This window comes from Rosa chinensis, chromosome 2 (genome assembly GCF_002994745.2).
Source record: "Rosa chinensis cultivar Old Blush chromosome 2, RchiOBHm-V2, whole genome shotgun sequence".
Taxonomy (NCBI): domain Eukaryota; kingdom Viridiplantae; phylum Streptophyta; class Magnoliopsida; order Rosales; family Rosaceae; genus Rosa; species Rosa chinensis.
The window spans coordinates 77714799-77735324 of record NC_037089.1 but is presented as its reverse complement, the minus strand read 5'-3'; the positions used below and the strand labels follow the sequence as shown (position 1 = coordinate 77735324).

Genomic DNA, 20526 nt, shown 5'->3' with positions numbered 1-20526 from the left:
CGTTACAGTTCCCACAACGTGTTTTGGAAAAGACATAAAGAAATACTCATATTCCACCTATACTCACCTTTCTATAAATATAATAAGGTATAGCTCAATCCTCAGACGGGGAGCGTCTAATGATGATCACATCTTAATCACATTTCTGTAAATTAATAGTTACACTTCCCACAACGTGTTTTGGAAAAGACATAAAGAAAGACTCATATTCCACCTGTACTCACCTTTCTAAAAAAAAAATAAAGTATAACTCAATCCTTAGACGGGGAGCATCTAATTATGATCACTTCTTAATCACATTTCTGCAAATTAATCGTTACAATTCCCGTAACGTGTTTTGAAAAAGACATAAAGAAAGACTCATATTCCACCTATACTCACCTTTCTATAAACAAAATCAGGTATAGCTCAATTCTTAGATGGGGAGCGTCTAATGATGACCACCTTCTTGATAACATTTCTGTAAATTAATCATTACAGTTCCCACAATGTGTTTTGGAAAAGACATAAAGAAATACTCATATTCCACCTATACTCACGTTTCTATAAATAAAATAAGGTATAGCTCAATCCTTAGACGGGGAGCGTCTAATGATAACCACTTGTTTATCACATTTCTGTAAATTAATCGTTACAATTTCCACGTGTTTTGAAAAAGACATAAAGAAAGAATCATATTTCACTTATACCTTTTATTGTTCTCAATCACATAAATTAAGGAACCTATACCTTACTTTGTTTTCAGTCACAAGTAAGTTGGTTGTTTGGTTGATCGATTTGTTATTTATACATAAACAAACACACCTTTGGCCACTGTAATTGGTGTTGCACACAATTTGACTCACAAGCTACAACTGTTGAAAGATCTCCCAATCCAGTGGATTAGACTGTGAGTGTTTTTTTTTTTTTTTTTTTACTTTGTCAAGGGGAACCCAAAGGCTTCCTAGGCCCAAGATAAATCCCTTCGGCGCATGTGAAATGCTCCAACTGTGCATTGCAGCACAATGTCTAGTCACTTTGACAGCTTCGGGGTTCTAACCTAGGTTGGGGAGCACACCCAACTAGACAAGAACCAGTAGGCCACTTGCAGTGTTTATTTGGTCTTATTTTCTTCTTGCTTGTTTGGAAGCATTAATTTGCTCTCTTTGATATTTAATTAATTGACAGATATACCGAGAGCATGGCAGCCACTGTAGTCCCTAGTGTAATGGTTAATCTTAAAGCTCTAAATTATGACAACTATGAGCACTGGAGCTTTCGGGTGAAAACATACTTGATGGCTGAAGGTCTGTGGGACGTTGTCCAAGGCACAGATAACGGGGAAGCCGAATTGGAAAATAACGCCAAAGACGAAGAAGCTAAATCCAAGGCTTGGCAGAAAAATAATGCCAAAGCCTTGCATGCTATCCACATATCTTGCGGGGAGGATGCGGAGTCCTCTATCAGGGGCATCAAGAATGCGAAAGATGCTTGGGATAGATTGGCTACAGAGTTCAAGTCTGTTGAAATTTCAGAACTTCCAGGTATGGACGTAGATCTCTTATGTTTGATTAATGTAATGGAAAAGTTCTACAATATATAAACATACAACATATATATAATATACATACGACTTTTAGGACTTAATATATTACTCAAACGAGAAATTAGTTTGTGTTCTACTAAAAATCTTTTTGTTAAGGTAAATGTATTTTTTTCTAAGAATGAGGATATCACATGAGTTGTTAGAGTGGTAACATAAGATTTTTAGAGCTGAAAGTAAAATTATTGCCAACTTACGTAGTGAGCTTAGTTAATCCATGAGATTTAATGAGTAATAAGAAATTTTGCAATTAAATTAATGTGTAGGATACAGGATAAGTGAACAATTTATTTGATTTTTTTTTTTGGTTTTTTGTTTTGAAAAAATTACTGGGTAGTTAGTAGATATTTCTTTTCTTTTTTCGTCTGGAATTGTAATGTTTGAATGAATCAACAATTGCATATTCAGGGGAGAGTTCTGAAGTTGACCCGAATGACCTCAACGACTCAATTGATAGTCAGGGCCGGTCCTGAGCTTTTTGATGCCCAGGGCGAAAAAAAAAATTTGTGCCCAACTAGCCTCAAATGTCATACTCTAAATCTTTTTTTAGGAGCAAACTCCATAATTTGAATGGATGTCCAAGGCCTATCTTTTTCATATGCCTCATTTGGCAGCATCTCCTGCAAAATTTGTAACATATTTCGCATCAATATCAGAACCATCACCCTTTCTCAAAGCATTTTCAAGATTCAAACAATAACTTTTCAATTCATCATCATCCAAGTGAGCTAACTTTGATGCATCAAATAAGAAGCCAAAAATAGATTCAAAAGTTTTCATTTGTTCAAACCTGCTTTTTAATTGAGAAAGAGCCATATCAACTAAAATAAAAAAGTAATCAGTTCTAAAGGACTCTTGAGCAGATTGTTGTTCTCTTTCAGTATTTGGAATTTCATCAAAATGTCTTTTTCTGCAAACATGACGTTTTACAGGAAATATAGGCTTAACAAAATATTTATCTAAAGATCCCCGTTGAGATTGAATAATTTCTTCTTCTCTTTTCTTTCTTTTTCTTTTTTGAGAACCCGAGAGTTGTTTCCGAGGAAACATTATTGAAACAATGAAACTAGCTAGACAATACTCAAACAAGAAAGCAAAATACTAAACTTTGAATGATAAACACTTTAGCATAGAAGTGATAGAACTGATAGAAGTGATAGAACAATAAAACCTGGAAATTTGGAATCAATTTTTTTCTTTCTTGTTTTTCATTTCTGATCGAGATTGACTTGCATATCCACCTTCCAATTGCTGAGTTGCACCTAATATTGAAAATTCAAAATGGAAAACTGATGAATGAGTACTTGAGTAGGTTGTTAGAAATCACTTTGAATGATAATTAATAAACAGTGGAGCATAGAACAATACTTGGAAAATGGAAATCTGGATTTGAGCAGCCATTGCAACCAATTTAAAGAAAACGCTTGCTGGGTTTCAAGATTTGCCCGTTTGAACTTGGGGCTTGGGAGAGAGGCAGAGAGCAAGACAGAGAGGAAGAGAGGCAAAGAGCAATACTTTTCATACTCATGATACCAATTCTCAATAGAGGCGTGCTCAAATGTCGGTCACTTTTTCCACTTTCATCTGCACATTGTGGACTAACCCTATAAACTAATAGCTAATGACCACTTTTTCCCCTCCAATAACCCTATAAACTAATCAAATAGCAAAGCAAATAGCAAATGGCAGACAACTTCTCCACTCCTAACATACATAATTATAGATAATTCAATATACAATTATATATATATATATTTTTTTTTTTTGTACATAATTAACTACATATATATAGTTTTATATATAAAAATTGTGTGCCCCCAATCTCTTTGTGCCCTGGGCCGTCGCCAAGCCTGCCCTTGGGGAGGGCCGGGCCTGTTGATAGTGATTCGGTTGCTGACGTGATTGTAGGTATTATGTTCACTGCTCACTATGATTTCTTGAAATATTTATAGTCTGTTCAACTAAAAGTCAAGTTGATAATCATTAACACATGGCACGACCTGCAGTAAGGGATGGGGATCAGAATTATCAGACCTATGCACCTTTCTTCAGTAATGTGGGGGCCCGGCATTGGGAGGAAGTAAAGAAGTTTCTAGGACAACATCCAGAGGCAGCAAGAGTAAGGTTGCCAGCGGGGCTGACAGCTCTTAGCAACGCAGTCTCGACGAAGGACGTGGAAGGTGTAAAAGAGTTGCTGTCGGTTATGAAAGAGACATATTTGAAAATACTCGGCGATGCTCTTTCTACGGCTATAAATAAAGGGAGTGACTCAGATGTGATGATCGAAATTATTAAGTGCGTAGTTGAGAAGAACGAGAAACTACTCCTTCGCCATGACCCCACCCGTGGAGTTCCACTTTGGTTGGCTCTGCATGCCAACAAACCAAAAATGGTTCACTATCTTAAGTCGGTTACTCCACTTGAAAAGCTAAACAGGAGGGACGGCGCTGAGCTTATTTCTACGGGTCTGAGAGTAAATCGTTTCGGTATGTGAGTTTCATTTATATGACAAGTCATTAGTATGACAAGCAGTTTAAATTTTTTCATATGTATGATCATATGTTATATTAATTTTGTTAAACAGCGACAAGCGTGGCCTGTAACCCACCATTGTACCGATACTGTCCCAACTTAACCACCCGATAGGTGTTGGGTTTTAATCACAAAAGGCCTCGGTTCAATTGGGTGAGATCCACCCACTTATAAGTTATATTTTATTTGTCACTTTTCCAATGTGGGATCTTTCCTCTCCAACACGCCCCCTCACGTGCAACCTAGCTCTAGGTCTGCACGTGAAATTCATTCATCCAATTCCCATATTGGAAATTGGGACACAAGCCTCATATCAGAGACTTGGTCAATACAATCCAAGGCCCACATTCATTGGACACTTGGTAATTTCAATGGCAATACAGGGAACCCCAATTTGGGCTCATGATACGTGCCTACGTGGAGACGCAATTGGAGAAGGACCCGCTCTGATACCATGTTAAACAGCGACAAGCGTGGCCCGTGGCCCACCATTGTACCGATATTGTCCCAACTTAACCACCCGATAGGTGTTGGGTTTTAATCACAAAAGGCCTCGGTACAATTGGGTGAGATCCACCCACTTATAAGTTATATTTTATTTGTCACTTTTCCAATGTGGGATCTTTCCTCTCCAACAAATTTCCTCTTTCACTCTACTACTATAGATATTTCGTTGGAATTACTACAGAAAAATCCAAGATTGGGCATTGCTAGAGACAGCTCCGGTGAATCCCCTTTATATCAATTGGCTAGTACGCGTGATGAATTATTCTTGGAAGAGCTCGGAATATGGGAACGATGGATTTATTATTGTTAGTAGTGTTGCTTTCTATCTCTCCTCTGAAGTTAATTTGTAGTATCCATGCATATATAGATTATTTAGAGTATTATCAATGCAAATGTAGATGGAATTCTATCCAAAAGAAAAAATATAACATGGAATTGCAGCTTGCATATCCTTATCACTTAGATAAATTTCTATTTATAGATATTTAAATATATATATATATATATATTTTTTTTATTATTACTTCCAACTCAAAATTAAGTTAATGTATTGATCATGTGTTTTTATCTTGATAGGTATATGCAAACCACCTACACCTACACCTACACCTACCCGTGAGGTTTCTATAGATGTTCATAAAGAAGAGAGAGTTCATTCTGCCAAAAAAGAAGAAGAAGAGAAAGTTCATTCTGCCAAAAAAGAAGAAGAAGAGAAAGATCAAGGCAATCAGAAGCATCTCATTCGCAAAGGTATGTTGCATGCATGCCATGAGATTTACCACATATATTATTTCAGACCAAAAGAGAGGAAAAAAAAAAAAACTAGTTACAAATTCTCTGATGAAATTATGCCAACATGTTTGGATTAATTGCAATGCAGTTGCCTGTTTCTTTGGGGAACTAATTGCCAATCTCCGTCACCCTTTTGGTAAGCTACATCAACATTATAATATGCCATTTTGTTTTTGGAAGGTTGTTAATTTGATACTCGATCTTTTAACTCTAGGAAACAATCCTATGTATCGAAAGAAATTGCTCCTTGACCAAGCCTTGGAAATTATAGTTCGCATGTGTAAACCGTTAAAAGACGACAAACTTGAAGGCAAACCTAGGCAACGAGAGCTTGTCAAGAAAGCACTTTTCAAAGCAGTAGAACGAGGACATGCTCCAATCATCAGTCACATATTGAAATCTGATCCATCGTTCTGTCTGATCACTAATGGACATGAAAAGACCATATTTCAACTTGCTGCTGAGTATCAAAAAGACAGTATTTTTAACCTGTTATATGGGTTTGAGAAATCGGACAGAAAAGACATTGTAGGCATGACAGATAAGTTTGGGGACAACATGCTGCATGCGGTAGGAAAGATCTCCCCACTAACACAGATCGGTCATATTCAGGGTCCAGCTTTGCAAATGCAGAAAGAACTACAATGGTTCAAGGTATTAATTCTCTTCTATATTTTCTTGTGGTACCGCAAATATTAACTGTTCAAGGCTAAGACCAGATTCACCTCATCATGTCTCTAAGCGTATGGTTTTGTTGATGAAATGCAGAAGGTGGAGCGCTTGGCAAGTCCCGAGGATCTTGAGCGTATAAATTCTGATGGTCTGACACCACGTGAGGTATTTACTATGAATCATAGAGATATGGTGGAGGCAGGAGAAAAGTCAATGAAAGAAACTGCAACTTCTTCTTCGGCACTTGTAGCTGCTCTTATCATTACTATTATGTTCGCTGCAGCTGTGACAGTTCCTGGTGGAATTAAGGGGGAAACAGGTATTCCCATATACTTAAACACAAAGGCATTTAGGATTTTTATGGTTGCAGATGTTATATCACTCTGCTCTTCCACTACTTCAGTAATGGTATTTTTGGGAATCCTCACATCACGTTTTGCAGAAGACGATTTCCTCACATCTTTGCCCACAAAATTGATAATTGGCTTTTTAACCCTATTTCTATCTATTGGGGTCATGATGATTGCCTTCTCTTCTGCCATTTTCATTATGCTCCCGGAAAAACCATCGATTGTTATTCCATCTATTTTACTTGCTAGTGTTCCAATTGCCGCATTCCTATGGATGCAATTTCCGTTCCTTCGTGAGATCATTATTTCGACTTATGGATTTAGGGAATTTAGAGTATTTAAAGGGAAACAGGAAATGTTTAATCTTGATGTCTGATGTTTCTCTTTGGTTTGCTACTTTGTAATAAGAAGCTTTGTAAAGATGAGACAATTTACTTGCTTCGATCTTGTAATAAATACTCCAACTTCCAATTTTTATTTTTTGGGTCAGCACGTTACTCAAACATTCTGTATATATCTTTTAATTTGAAATTTCCAGTTTGATATCAAACGAATAATCCGAGCGCAGTGTTTAGATAGAGATTTATGAATAATTGGTCTTCTAAGGCTCAATCCAGTTCTAGTTGATTAGTCCTAAATTTTGTGAATGAGGTCTGGAACTTTTGCTTGGTAGTGGACAAGTTGTAATGAGGCCCCTACAACTTTTTGGAGTTTGTAAGTTCTATGAAGTTCATTGAAATTTAGGACTCATCAACCCAAGATAGGCACATAGAATTGACTCAGCAACAAGCTATAGATTATTTCTGCTTATGGATTTAGGGGATTTAGAGTATTTAAAGGAAGGAAAATGATTTGTGGCCTCAATTTTAGGTGTCATGTTATGTCATCCACACACATCACATATTTCTCAAATCACGTTATGTAATTCTTGAGAAAAATACCATCTTATCCTTCTAAAATCTAATGACTCTAAATTATTTTAGTTTTCTGGCCGTGACCACTTACCCAATTTTAGCCTAAAATTGCTCACTTACTCCACTAAGATTTTTTTACTTCCATTTACCCAATCTAACATCTAGGATTAATTTCAGTTTACCCCCCTGAGGTTTGGGGGTGAAATCATTTCACCCCCTCTACTTTCAATTTTGAATTTTTACCCCCTAAACTTTTCAATTTCAATCAGCCGTGTCCAATTTTTACTGTTCCGTCCAAATTGGACGTTAAGTTTGACTTTTGAGGGTTAAAATGGTCATTTCAACATAAAAATTAAAAAAATTAAAAAAATTTAAAAAAAATTCTGTTATTATTTTTTTTTCTGCTTTTTAATTTTTTTTTTTTTTCTGTTTCTTCGTTTTTTTTTTCTGTTTTTTTTTTTCTCTTTTTTTATTTTTTTTTAATTTTTTTTTGTCTTCAACCTATACACCACAAATTATAATAGGTTTATAAAAACAAAAAAATATTCTAGGTGGTTGAAAGCCGCTAACTGGTCTACGATATTTGTAATATATCTCCGATAAAGTGAAGAATTTTAGAATATATCCCCAATAAAGTGAAGAAATATCTGTAAAAAATATTTTTACACTTTATCTGTAAATAAATATCTGTATATCCCCAATAAAATGAAGAAATATCTGTGTAAAATCATTTTTGGTCTACGATATTTGTGATATATATCCAATAAATTGAAGAATTTTAGGATATATCCCCAATAAAGTGAAAAAATATCTGTAAAAAATGATTTTACACTTTATCCAGTAAATATCTGTATATCCCCAATAAAGTGAAGAAATATCTGTGTAAAATCATTTTTTTCAGATATTTATTCACAGATAAATATTGGATATATATCACAAATATCGTAGACCAAAAATGATTTTACACAGATATTTCTTCATTTTATTGGGGATATACAGATATTTATTTACAGATAAAGTGTAAAAATATTTTTTACAGATATTTCTTCACTTTATTGGGGATATATTCTAAAATTCTTCACTTTATCGGAGATATATTACAAATATCGTAGACCAGTTAGCGGCTTTCAACCACATAGAATATTTTTTTGTTTTTATAAACCTATTATAATTTGTGGTGTATAGGTTGAAGACAAAAAAATAAAAAATAAAAAAAAATAAAAAAAAAACAGAAAAAAAAACGAAGAAACAGAAAAAAAAAAAAAACTAAAAAGCAGAAAAAAAAAATAAAAAACAGAATTTTTTTTAAATTTTTTTAATTTTTATGTTGAAATGACCATTTTAACCCTCAAAAGTCAAACTTAACGTCCAATTTGGACGGAACAGTATTAATTTGAAACGGCTGATTGAAATTGAAAAGTTTAGGGGGTAAAAATTCAAAATTGAAAGTAGAGGGGGTGAAATGATTTCACCCCCAAACCTCAGGGGGGTAAACTGAAATTAATCCTAACATCTATTAACAGTATTGCCCTCATTTTAATTAACAACTACTCCTCTCTCTCTTTCTCTCTCTCTCTCTCTCTCTCTCTCTCTCTCTCTCTCTCTCTCTCTCTCTCTCTCTCTCTCTCTCTCTCTCTCTCTCTCTCTCTCTCTCTCTCTCTCTCTCTCTCTCTCTCCCCCCCCACTGTTGCTGGAATTACGCCGGAAATCCAACTCTAGACCATAACTCAACGCCGCTAGCTCACCGGACTACAACCCACTCAGGCACGATCCGACAGATGCTCGACGCCGACGCAGATCTCGATCAGCCCTGCTATCAATCTCCACCTCCAGCCCCTGCTTGACGTCGTTCTCGAGTCCGGCACGGCGAGGAATCAGAATTCTCTCTCCGATCTATACTGTTTCTGCACACACACACACACACTCTCTCTCTCTCTTTCTCTCTCTCCATTCGGGCGGTCAGATGCTGAGTGACAAGACTGTTTGAATAGTCGGATTTCCGTCGCTCTCCTTCTTTGTCTTGACCGACCACCGGTCTCGGTCGCTCCAATCACCGATCTGGTGACCAGAGCAAATTCTAGGTGGCCAAATTTTTTTTTTTTTTTGGTATACTATGAGCTCCGAGAATGGGGAAGGAAAAAAAAAAGTGAACATGTAGACACACTAGGGCTTTATAAAGGCACTTACTTTGGAATTAGTTTTAATTTATATCAGTGGCTTTATTTTCTGTTGCAAGCAGGTAATGAACATGTAGAATTGAGGAAGGAAAAAAGAATGAACATGTAGAATTGAACATATAAATTGATCAATTGTACATGTAGTGTATTCATTTTTCTTTTGGGAGTTTATGCAATTCACTGGAGGGCAATAATATGATTATAGGGTATTATTAAGGGGCAATAAAATCAGACGCGAGGATCCGGTCACCAGTTTGATAGCAGAATTCAGGATTCAGGTGACTGGTTGCCTGATTTAGGTCACCGGTCGCAGGAGTCCCGTCACCAGAGTCCACGGTCGGCCACTGGTCACCGGAGTCCGGCAAGGTCTCCGATGACTTCTCTCTCTAAGTGACAAAGAAGGAGAGGGCAAAATTGTCCTAAAAATAAATAAAAAGGAATAAAAAAAATACTTAATTAGGTATTAGGGAAAAATATATAATAAATATTGGATAAGTGGACAATCTCTTAGAGTGTTTGGGTAAGTAGGGTTAATTAACCCCAAAATTGGGTAAATAATCATTTTCCCATCTTCAAACGAATAATCCGAGTGCAGTGTACGTTTAGATAGAGATTTATGAGTAATTGGTCTTGTGTGGCTCAATCTAGTTCTAGTTGATCAGTCCGAAATTTTGTGAATGAGGTCCGGAACTTTTGCTTGGTTGTGAACAAGTTGTAATGAGGCGGCTACAACTTTTTGGAGTTCAAAAATTCTTTGAAGTTCATTGAGATTTAGGACTCATCAACCCAAGATAGGCACATAGAATTGACTTAGCAACAAGCTAGATTACCAATCACACTATAATTGGCAGTAGGACTTTAGACAGATTCATCAAGTGTTTTGGTACCCCTTTCCACCACAAGATGAGTAAAGCCAGCAGTCCAGCACTAACTGCAAATTGATGTCCATTCATCAAGGCTCTACAGCTTGAGTAATCCTTTGCCGAAACAACTGCAAATTTCATCATTGCTCCCATGAGAAGTCCTTCGTGTATCTCTGTAGTGCAACAGCCCGGCCCCCTTACATCATTCTTCATGTCACAAGCCCCATCAGTATTTCATGTTCAGTAGAGTTATCAAGCGGCTTCCAGATGGAGGCTCAAAACACTTGCATAGGGAGTCTTGGGTCTCACTAAGAATTTCTTAACCCATTCTCGGGAGGTGAGTAAGGTTGATGAGAGGATGTTCCTTCAACTATGAGATTCTTAATTTTCCAAATCCATGTTGCCATCCTACCAGGCTATAAAATTAAATGACTCTGGCTCAAAACCTGTTGGCACCATGACTCACATGTAGAAATAAATCAGAGAAATTTCCCCAGTCAGAATAACACCGGCACGTACAATCACAAACTCATTGATTATAGAGTACGGTAACGGTTCTGGATGCGATTAATGGTCACACATCACCATCTTGTTGATTCTACATGTATAAACTTCAAACTGGGTAGTAACTGTAAAACTTGCGAGATATTGCTCGCCTTTAGTGGTTGATTGGTGATATGTAATACAGTATAGGACCTGCTTTATTTGAACATAAATGTCAAGTCAGTTTGCAAATTTGACATTGAGTTCAAAATACTACTGTTCTGACTTCTGAAAACTAGCCAAGATGTTGTTCAAGCAAAAAAAAAAAACAAAAATAGCCAAGATTACTTTTTGATTCATCAAATGTTCTGCAGATTTTGGGCTCAATTGAATTTGAACCAAGAACCTTGTCTTCCTTCTTCACAGGTCTTTTAGAACCGCCGATTGTAGTTGCAGCCTGTTTCGAAGCTCCAATTTTCGATGCGGTCTTCTTCAAAGGTTTTTTTTTTTTTTTTTTTTTTTTTTTCAGGTTGCTTTCACAACATTTTTAGGTGAATTTCTACACTTAATCCTGTCAAGTACACCAATTCCAGCCGACAAAATTAAAGAGCTTGAGACTACTATGATTAGTAATGAGAACCTTAACATCCTATCCGCTACCAAAGTAGCAGTAGCACATGCCACTCGCTAGTCCATGAACCATTTGATACTTAGCAGAAACAATTTGAAAAACTCAGATCATAGAGAGCTGAAATTCAATTAGCAATCATTTATCTTAATGTTACAAACTTTGACATATGCCCCATAATGAAGCATGAATAGATTTCAAAACTGAAATTCTGAATAAGGTCTAGTATACAGGCAGCAGCACTGTGACATGAAGGTGATACAATGGATATCATCCATCAATACATTTCAATGTCTTTGCAGACAGACATAAAACATGAGGGAAGATTTGCTCCATTCTTTCCCCGGTCAAAGGAGTATCTGGCCAGAAGACTCAAATGACAAATCTGATAACAGATTAAACGAACCTCTTCATACTATTTCCATCGGTGACCACCAAGCCTAATCACCTCTTCAGCACCGTTATCACTCCTGGGAATCCTATCCATACTAGCATCCCCTTTTTGGACGCTCACATCACCATAAAGATCCCTAAGTTTTGCCAGATTGCTAGATACAGATGTTCTATCCTTGTTTACATATCTCGGCAGGCTTTCATGAGGAGCAGTGCCAGCTTATAAGCTCCGACTTCTACTGCGGCTTCAACTCCAACGGGAATGTCTACCACCATCCCGGCTACAGTAGCATGCTGAGACAATGCTTGACAGCTCCAAGGAGAACATGTATTCAGATCTCAATCCACTGTAATCTGAAAAGCAGCATATGTGATTGCAAGGGACTGCACCGGTGGAACATTAGGTAGAAGATTTCAAGGTATGAATCCAGAAGCATTAACAAGAACTATACACAATGTTCGATGTGTGTGTGTGTGTGTCCTTGTAAGTGTATTAACACAAGGAGAGCGCTTTCTTCTTGCTAATCAGCTGAAAACCAACCAATGTTTTCTAGTACCCCAACAACTTCAGCTGGTAATTGTCTCCGATCCTCATTAGTACTAGATATGGCCTCTCAACAAGTAAAATTCTTGAAGAAAATGTGGGCATAGAGAGAGCCACATACTACGCAAGTTTGTCAACAACATTTGTAAAAGAAAAAACAAAAGTAAGTAATTTGATACTGGGTTTAGAACAGAAGCTTGCCTCGGTATATGCTACAAAGCTTTCTTACATACAAATAAAGAGCATCAACAGCAAGATCAATTTTTATGGTAGGGCTTGAAGGCCTCAATACATAAACCATATTATAAAATCTCACGGATTCTCCAAAAATAAAGAAATGGGTGCCATATCCATCATAAATTATCGGGTTCATAACGTTGTGATTCTCCTTTTGGTCTGAACACAATCTACTAATATATATCCAACCTAAAATTTGGAAACAGATTTGGCCTATTATTCTCATTTCTCATGATAAGTTGGATATGATTTATGGACTTTTAAGTGCTGGAACTATCTTAAGAATTATTATTGAAGTCAGGAAATTGCAAGAAAATAAGAAAAAAAGCTTTTCCTTTGAGAGGGCGGGGGATAATCTCTGAGAACAAAGAGATCCAAGTCGGCCAGCGGAAGCACTATATTTTAGTCTTTTATTTGTTAAAGTATGGAATTTAGAAATGTATGTGGTAAAATATTTTCTAATTGGCCAGATATATTACACTTGTAAATATATACACATGCTTGCAAAGGCTTTGTGAATTGACTCAATGAGAGAGAGGGGAGAGATACGCAGTATAATTATTTAGACATCATAACATGTGAAATGAGAAGCATGCTGGAAGGAAACTAACCTGCCCAAGTAGCAAGTCACGCACATACACACCCAAAGTGGTCATTCGTCCATTGGAACCTGGAGAGAATTTCTGAAACAGGAACACACAAATATTAAGCTCCGGAAGAATAAAACAATACGCTAGTATGACCACAAATGTAAGGATAACAAGCAATTAATGTGACATAAATTGCTTCAACTGGGAAAAAAAAGAAGAAGTGAGTGTGTGTGTACAAACACACATATCTAACTCGGTACAAACAGTGCGGTAAAATATAGTTGGTCTAAATTTTCTCTGCATTTTTTGCTTGTGCTACATTTTCCAGCTGTTCTGTTTCATTTACAGGAGGCATTTGCATATTGGCTATTCAAGCATTGGCATAAAAACACAATCAGTTACCGCTGCTTAAGAAATCTACAAAAAATAATAAAGCATCTTCTCCAAAATCAAAGAAGCAACCAACAAATAACGCTTAGAATGCTAAGTAGTTGTTTATATCCAGCCAAATTGTTCAAGCATGAAGCATGATTCTATGCCATCAGAGTAATATGAAACAAAGCCAAAAGATAATAAACGGATGCAAACCTCAAGATTTCGGACCAGCATATCAAAATCTATTGAACCCAGATCGTTTTCTTCATCACTCCCCTCACGATAGTTCTCCATTGATTACATACATACGTAGCTTTCATTCTAGATGTACAGAATGCAGCAAAATAGCAAATACTAAGTTAATTTCCACCCTGAGAAACTAGTAATGCATTGAAAGAAGATACTACTTTCAGAAACACATTGAAACTGAATTTAAGAATCGATCACCAGCTTTTGTAATTGGAGATACAGATGGATTTGAATTGAAGCAGATTTCCCCAGAAGAGGGAAATACTGCTTATCTTGATTTCAATTGAAAAGGAAAAAGAGTATCCATATTGATGTCGTCAAATGCAATAACCTAGGATTTGGGATAGAACATTCAGCAGTACACAGTTTTTCCTCAAATGAGTAAAACCACAACTTCATAATGTTTACAAGCCAAATTCATCGACCTAGAACAATAGCAAGAGGAAGCAGAAGCTCAGGTAGCATCATATCCAATTAGACCTTTTGAACATTAAACTTTTCTTTTATGAGACAAAATTGCTTCCCACAAACAAATTTTGGAATGTTTGAGCCAACTAACATCAGGAACTAGAACATATATCATACTCCCAAAAAAAAAAAAAGAGAGAGACTCCGATTAAACTAAACCCTGATTCAAACTTGATAGAAATACAAAATTATAAGCCCAATTTCATGTTTTTCAGTTTTAATTCATCTACTATTCCCCTTCAATTAACAGGACATTTGTACTAGGAATGCTTAACAAATCTTCATCAACAGTTGTTGCAGCAGTTGAATACATATTAAAGATGAACACAGAAAGTAAGTAGCAGATTTCAAGCACTACATTACTTGTATAATAGCAAGAGACCTTTAAACTCCAAATCAAAATACACTAACCAATTCTACTCGCGTTTATTCCATTTCGGACAAGCAAGACTTGAAGCACATGAATTCATCTCCTCCATGAAAGTCACTGCCATCTCCACCTTCCCAATCTTCTTCACATTACTGATCACTGCTCTATAAAGATACAACGAAGGCTGAATCCACCTCTCCATCATCTAATCGAAGAACCTCAATGACTCCTCAATATTTCCTGACCTCCCCAACCCATCAATGACTGCAGTGTAAGTAAGCAAATCACGCTGAACACCCTTTTCACACATTTCCTTGAAATAGAACAAGCACATATCAACTTCCCCAAACTTCCTCACATGGTTTATCACTGTATTGTATGAAACCAAATCCGGGTCAATCCCAGCTTCCTTCATTTCCCCAAACAGCCCCAGCATTTCACCGGTACGACCCGCCCGGCCCAATATCTCAAAAACAGTGTTGTATGTGTACAAATCCAGTGCAAAGTTTCGATCTTTCACCTGGGCAAAGATCCAAATTGCATTATCGGTCTCTTTGCATTGACCAAATGCAAAGAGAAGTCTGTTTATTACTGTCATGCTCGGTTGGTTCCAGTACTTGCTTGGTGAAATTGAGCAGCTCCACAAAACAATCATCTGCTTTTGCAAAGGCTTTGGCAACAGTGAGATAGCAATTTGAGTTTAAGGGTTGAATTTTGGAAGCAATGGCGAGTTTGAAGATTTCGGTTACGAGGTAAACATGGTTTCTTTGAGCGGCTGAGATCAAAACGCGGTTAAAAGATTTCGGGGTTGGGAAGACGCGCTTGTTGTGTAGGGATTGAAGCAGTGTTGGGGTGTCTTCAACGGTGGAGAGAATTTGATTCACTAGTGTTTCTAGTTGGAGTAATGCTAGATGAATCATTTTTTGGGAAATCAATTAGAGCCTACCTTAAGTGGTAGCTTATGTGGCGTATACATATTATTAAAGTATTATTTCTGATTTTTATATTTTTATATTTTCTTAATTATAAAAATTCCATTTTCTTTTCTTTTTTACTTTCTTAATTTTATCTCTTAAACCTAATTTTTTTCTTTGTGATATTATTTGGGCAACTTCTTCTCTATCAAACGTTGTTTTCTTTTCTCCTCCTCTCACCCCTCCTCAACCCTCTCACCTCTTCTTCAATTGATCAACGCCTTCTCAATTTGATCTCGGTTTCCTCGCAAGTATCGTCAATAAACCCTCTGCCCAAATGTGGTTAGTTCTTTTTTTTTCCTTCCTAAGTATGAAACACGAATAGCATAGGTTGTTCGAAATTAGGGTTTAGGGGGAAGTGGATTTGAATTAGGATTTGATCAACACATTCTCAGTCTGATTTTAGTTTCCTCACAAGCATCGTTAATAGAGCCTTTGCCCATTCTAATCGTGGTTAGTTAGTTTTTTTTTTCTTTTTTAGTGAAATCACGAATAAAATGTGTAGGGGGGAGTGAATTTGATTTATGCTTCCATGTCCTGAGTATGAAATCTACTTGATTAAACTATGCTTCAATGTTCCACTTGATTTACTTGATTTGGTTTTGACAAGAGAAAGAGAGAGTTACGTATGATTTGACCTATAGATATAGGCCAGTGAAGTAGTGCCAATTTCAATTCATCAAGAAAGTAAAAAAGAAAAAGAAAAAAGGAATTTTTGTAATTAAGAAAACATAGAAATATAAAAATCAGAAATTATGCTTTAATGATATGGATATGCCACATGAGCTGCCACCTAAGGTGAGCTCTAGGTGGTTCCCCAAAAGGTGGTTCACCTAGCATTACTCTTCTAGTTTTGATTCGAAAGAGGGCTGAGTGTTGTTGATGAATGTAGTTACGGTGGTGAAGGATGGCCAGTTGTTCGGGTCAGCAGCTGGTGGACATTTTTGAATCTGAATCGTAAACGGGTTGGGACCCAGAGTGCAATTGAATAGCTCTGCTGCTCTGTAGCATCGGAAACGCCTTGAGGGAGCGGCAACGACTAAAATATCAGATAGGGAAGAAATATTGATAGTCTAAAAAATGAAAATTTTGATGAAAATATTGAGAAAATTTCAATCTCAATAAATTTTTTTTTAAATGATGGAAATTTAGAAGAAAACATGGAAATTATTAATGAATTTTCATGAAATATTTACACAATCAGTTTTTTATTTTTATTTTTTTATTTTTTATAAATAGAACATACCAATAGTATGCAGTTTATAGATTAAAGAATAGTACAAAAAACTACTCCAATAAAAATTTTTGCTCAGAGTAATTTTGCAGGCATTCTATTTTACTTAGCTTTACACGCCTAGCACGCAATTGTAGTACACTAAAACTAAGCACTTCCACAAAACTCATAGAGGTATTCCTACAAGCATAGACAATAAAACTAGGGCAAAACCTATCAATCAACTATTGGCTCCTTATCGTTTGACAGGTTGGAACTTTTGACCTCCTCCATAATGGTGAATTCCAGTAATCCATTCACCAATTTCTCTCCTTTCTTGGCGTCTTGAGCTTCTTTGTCGGAGACTTCTTTATAGGTAAGGCAGGCACAACTTTTAAGTTCTTTTGCCTTATTCTTGGCACCTTTTGGTCTCCCCGACCTCTTCTTGTACACTTCTTTGACAAGTTTCACAGAGCACAATCCTATTGTCATAGCATCCAAATTAGTCCGACCAACTGGCAGACTCAATCTGATCTTCTTTGGAGAAACTCCATCCTCCTCCACACGCTTTCTACATGTGCCACAGCTAGGAGCTGTCTCCCCTGGCTTATTCTCTGCTGAACTACCAATCCCATAGAACCCCTACTCTGAACCTCCTGACATTGGTTCACTACTAGCCTCCACTTATTCCTCAGTAGATGCAGTCTGCACCCTAGAGCTTTATTCTCCACTACCAATGGCCGGCTTACTGCGAAACTCCTTCCTCCCCTTCAGTTTAGCAGTCGGTAGAAACCTCTCCAAACTAACCTGTGGGCTAGCCTATGCCCCAAAAATCAACGCCGGTCTAGCATTTAGTGTCATGTATACCCGGTTCAGAGCCTGTTCCAGGTTCCGCCGTGTCAGTGATTGTTCAGTCTTGAATTCTACCGGCAATGGTGTTTTAGTACAAGGCAAACCTACATGAGTAACCAGTCCACACTCTTTGCACCTGCCATAGAGGTTTTCAAAGAAGAAATCCAAGTCCATATCAACTCCATCATCCACTGTGAAGCTTCGCCGGAAGATCACATGCTGCAAAAGATCTATTTTAACCCAGATCTGTATCCTTCCTTCATCAAACTCTATTGTATCTTTCTACACATATCGATCCAAAGCGCTGCCAATCCTTCGAAGGCAGCGATCAGTATGAAACTCCGGTGGCAGGCTACGTACCTTGATCCAGAAGGGTAGAGAGTGGGACGTCTCTAATCGCTCCCACCCAGTCATACGGTGCTAGGACAACCAGAGCTCGGTCGAAACCCCATGGACTGCCTCATAGAATCCGATCACTGTGGGGGTTCGTGCTATCTCTAAGTTTAGAGTTTGTTGAGATCTCCAAACTTAGAGTTTGTAGAGAATTTATGATCGACCACTTACATCATTGTTTTGATCTAATCCAAGATCTCTTGGAACTAAATTTCTTGGGATTGATTACGCTCAGAATTTTTTTTTTTTTTTTCGTGGTAGCCTATTTGCTCCGAAACTAACCATTTTTCTTGTTCTTTTCAGGATGAGTAACCTGAACAAACTGGACTTTGCTCCATTGGGGACAACTGGCACTAGATATCACAAGTGGGTTTGTGATGTCGACTAGCATCTCAAGGCTCAAGGGATTCTATCAACAATCCTTGAGCCCTCTCAGGAGGTGCCTACTATAGCCCAAGCTCAAGCTTTGGAAGCAAATAGAGCAGCTATAGAAGCTAATAAGGCAAAAGCCGTCATCCTAATGACTTGTCACATGGATGATTCGCTCCAATATAAGTATCTAAATGAAGAAGATCCCAGAAGCCTGTGGATCTCACTCGAAGAGCGCTTTGGCAACGTTCGTGACTCTCTATTTTTTGACTTAGAAATGAGATGGCACAATCTCCACTTCTATGATTTCAAGATAGTTCATGGTTACAACTCAGAAGCATTTCACATCAAATCTCTAATGGAATTCTGTGGAAAAGATATCACACATGTGATGTTGATTGAGATGACTCTTTCTACCTTCCCCATCTCTACTTTGATGGTTGCTAAGAACTATCGAATTGATGTTACTGCAGGACAGATCACAAGGTTTCATGAGCTCATCATTGGAGCGATAAATGTCGCTGAAAATCATGACAATATTCTTGTGAAGAACTATAATTTGAGACCCCTTAGAACATAGCTTATTATGGAGTCCAATTATTATCGCGCCTCTAAGGGAGGGCACTAAAAGCGAAACCCCTAAGTCTAGGGATAATTCTGGATGTTCTGGTTCCATATTCTCATTCTCCTCTAATGAGGAAGGTAACCACCAAAATAGGCGAACACATAACCGAAGAGTTCAACATGGAAAGAGAGTGGGAGGCAAAGCTTCTGGCCATGTTCGTGGTGCCACCAACACTGAGAGCCATCCTAATAACGCTTTCAAAGCTACTCAATCAAGGGAGCCTAATCATAGCGATATTTATCTTCGATGTGGAGCGTCCAGATATCAGGCAAAGGCATGTAACGCATCCCAGAATGTTGCAAACGCATACAAGACTTACCGTGAAGCAAGGGTAGCAAATCTCGAACTAAGGGTGGAAGACTTCAAATTTGGCTAAGATCAAGAGACTGGCGATTTTGAATAAGTCTTTATTTTCCATGAGCTGTAATGAGGCAATTGCCACAAAATTAATAGTAGATGTCATTGGTTTAGTTTTTCTTCAACTACGCTTATTCAAAGTGAGTATGATGTCTAGAAAAGTTTTGAGATAAGTGGTACTTAAGCGAGCTTTGCTTCACCGACATCTCTTTGCTTCCCTGGTCATATTTATTTTGGAGTTACCTAAAGAAGTTAAACGATTGCCTTTGTTTTTTGTTAGCTAGTTTCGGATTAGAATTTCCTTTGGTCAAAGAAAAAATGATGTACTCTGTTGGCTTATGCATAAAATTTTGAGTTCTTTTCAGTATGACTCCATTTAATCTCTGAGCATATTACTTTGTGACTACGATGGTTGGGCCATCAGGATTAATTCAATGACATGATTGACCCAAATTCCTCTTACCAAATGGCACTTTGATTATTGTCACAAAAATTCTCTACGCTTGTAGGGCAAATCGAACTCTATTGAGCTATTCGAGCTAACGGATTCCATGTAGAGATATATATAGAGAACGGAAAACAGTTCATTTGCAATACCTCTAATGATTGTGAACAAAAGCGCATCTTAGAGAAACTTATGTGTCTCTCTAGTAGTTTCTATGTCACCACTATTCGAGCTATTGAATCCAATCAAGTTATGAGAGAATATCTCTTGGATTTAGACACATATTGGTTTTGTCACGACAGGATAGGTCGTCCTAGTCATGATATGATAATCCATCTACTAAAGACTTCACAGGGACATCCATTCTTTCAAGCGAAATAAAGAAAGAATCAAAGGTTGATTCCTGGACTAAGTGTGACTGCCGCCGCTGCCTTTGCGCCACCACCATCCACCGCCAACCTGGAGCTGGTGCAATCCATATCCATGAAGCTATAGATGGCGTCCTTCATGGTGATGGAGCCCCAGGTGATGCTACAATCACCAAACTTTGCTTCCAGTAGCGTTTCAGACAC

General features: G+C 37.4%; 1 protein-coding gene and 2 long non-coding RNA genes across 4 annotated transcripts; 1 reads left to right on the top strand and 2 right to left on the bottom strand.

Annotated features, from left to right (window-relative positions):
- The first annotated feature begins 830 nt into the window (after positions 1–830).
- Positions 831–6910, top strand: LOC112190165. The gene is made up of 7 exons (XM_040514043.1): positions 831–889; positions 1168–1523; positions 3589–4068; positions 5198–5371; positions 5502–5549; positions 5628–6067; positions 6182–6910. Exons 2-7 carry the CDS (start codon positions 1181–1183, stop codon positions 6809–6811), a joined length of 2115 nt encoding a protein of 704 aa, XP_040369977.1. The 5' UTR covers positions 831–889; positions 1168–1180; the 3' UTR covers positions 6812–6910.
- LOC121051533 lies at positions 1873–3185 on the bottom strand. The gene is made up of 2 exons (XR_005806014.1): positions 2951–3185; positions 1873–2844 (listed from the first exon to the last, which is right to left on the bottom strand). It is a non-coding gene; the product is annotated as an uncharacterized LOC121051533 (long non-coding RNA).
- A 4685-nt stretch (positions 6911–11595) lies between the features above and the next one.
- On the bottom strand, positions 11596–15652 carry LOC112186019. 2 transcript variants are annotated; one of them, XR_002930594.2, is made up of 4 exons: positions 14768–15652; positions 13853–13960; positions 13286–13357; positions 11596–12247 (listed from the first exon to the last, which is right to left on the bottom strand). It is a non-coding gene; the product is annotated as an uncharacterized LOC112186019 (long non-coding RNA). The 2 variants fall into 2 exon arrangements; XR_005807595.1 differs by having other exon boundaries at positions 11596–13357.
- Positions 15653–20526: the final 4874 nt, after the last annotated feature.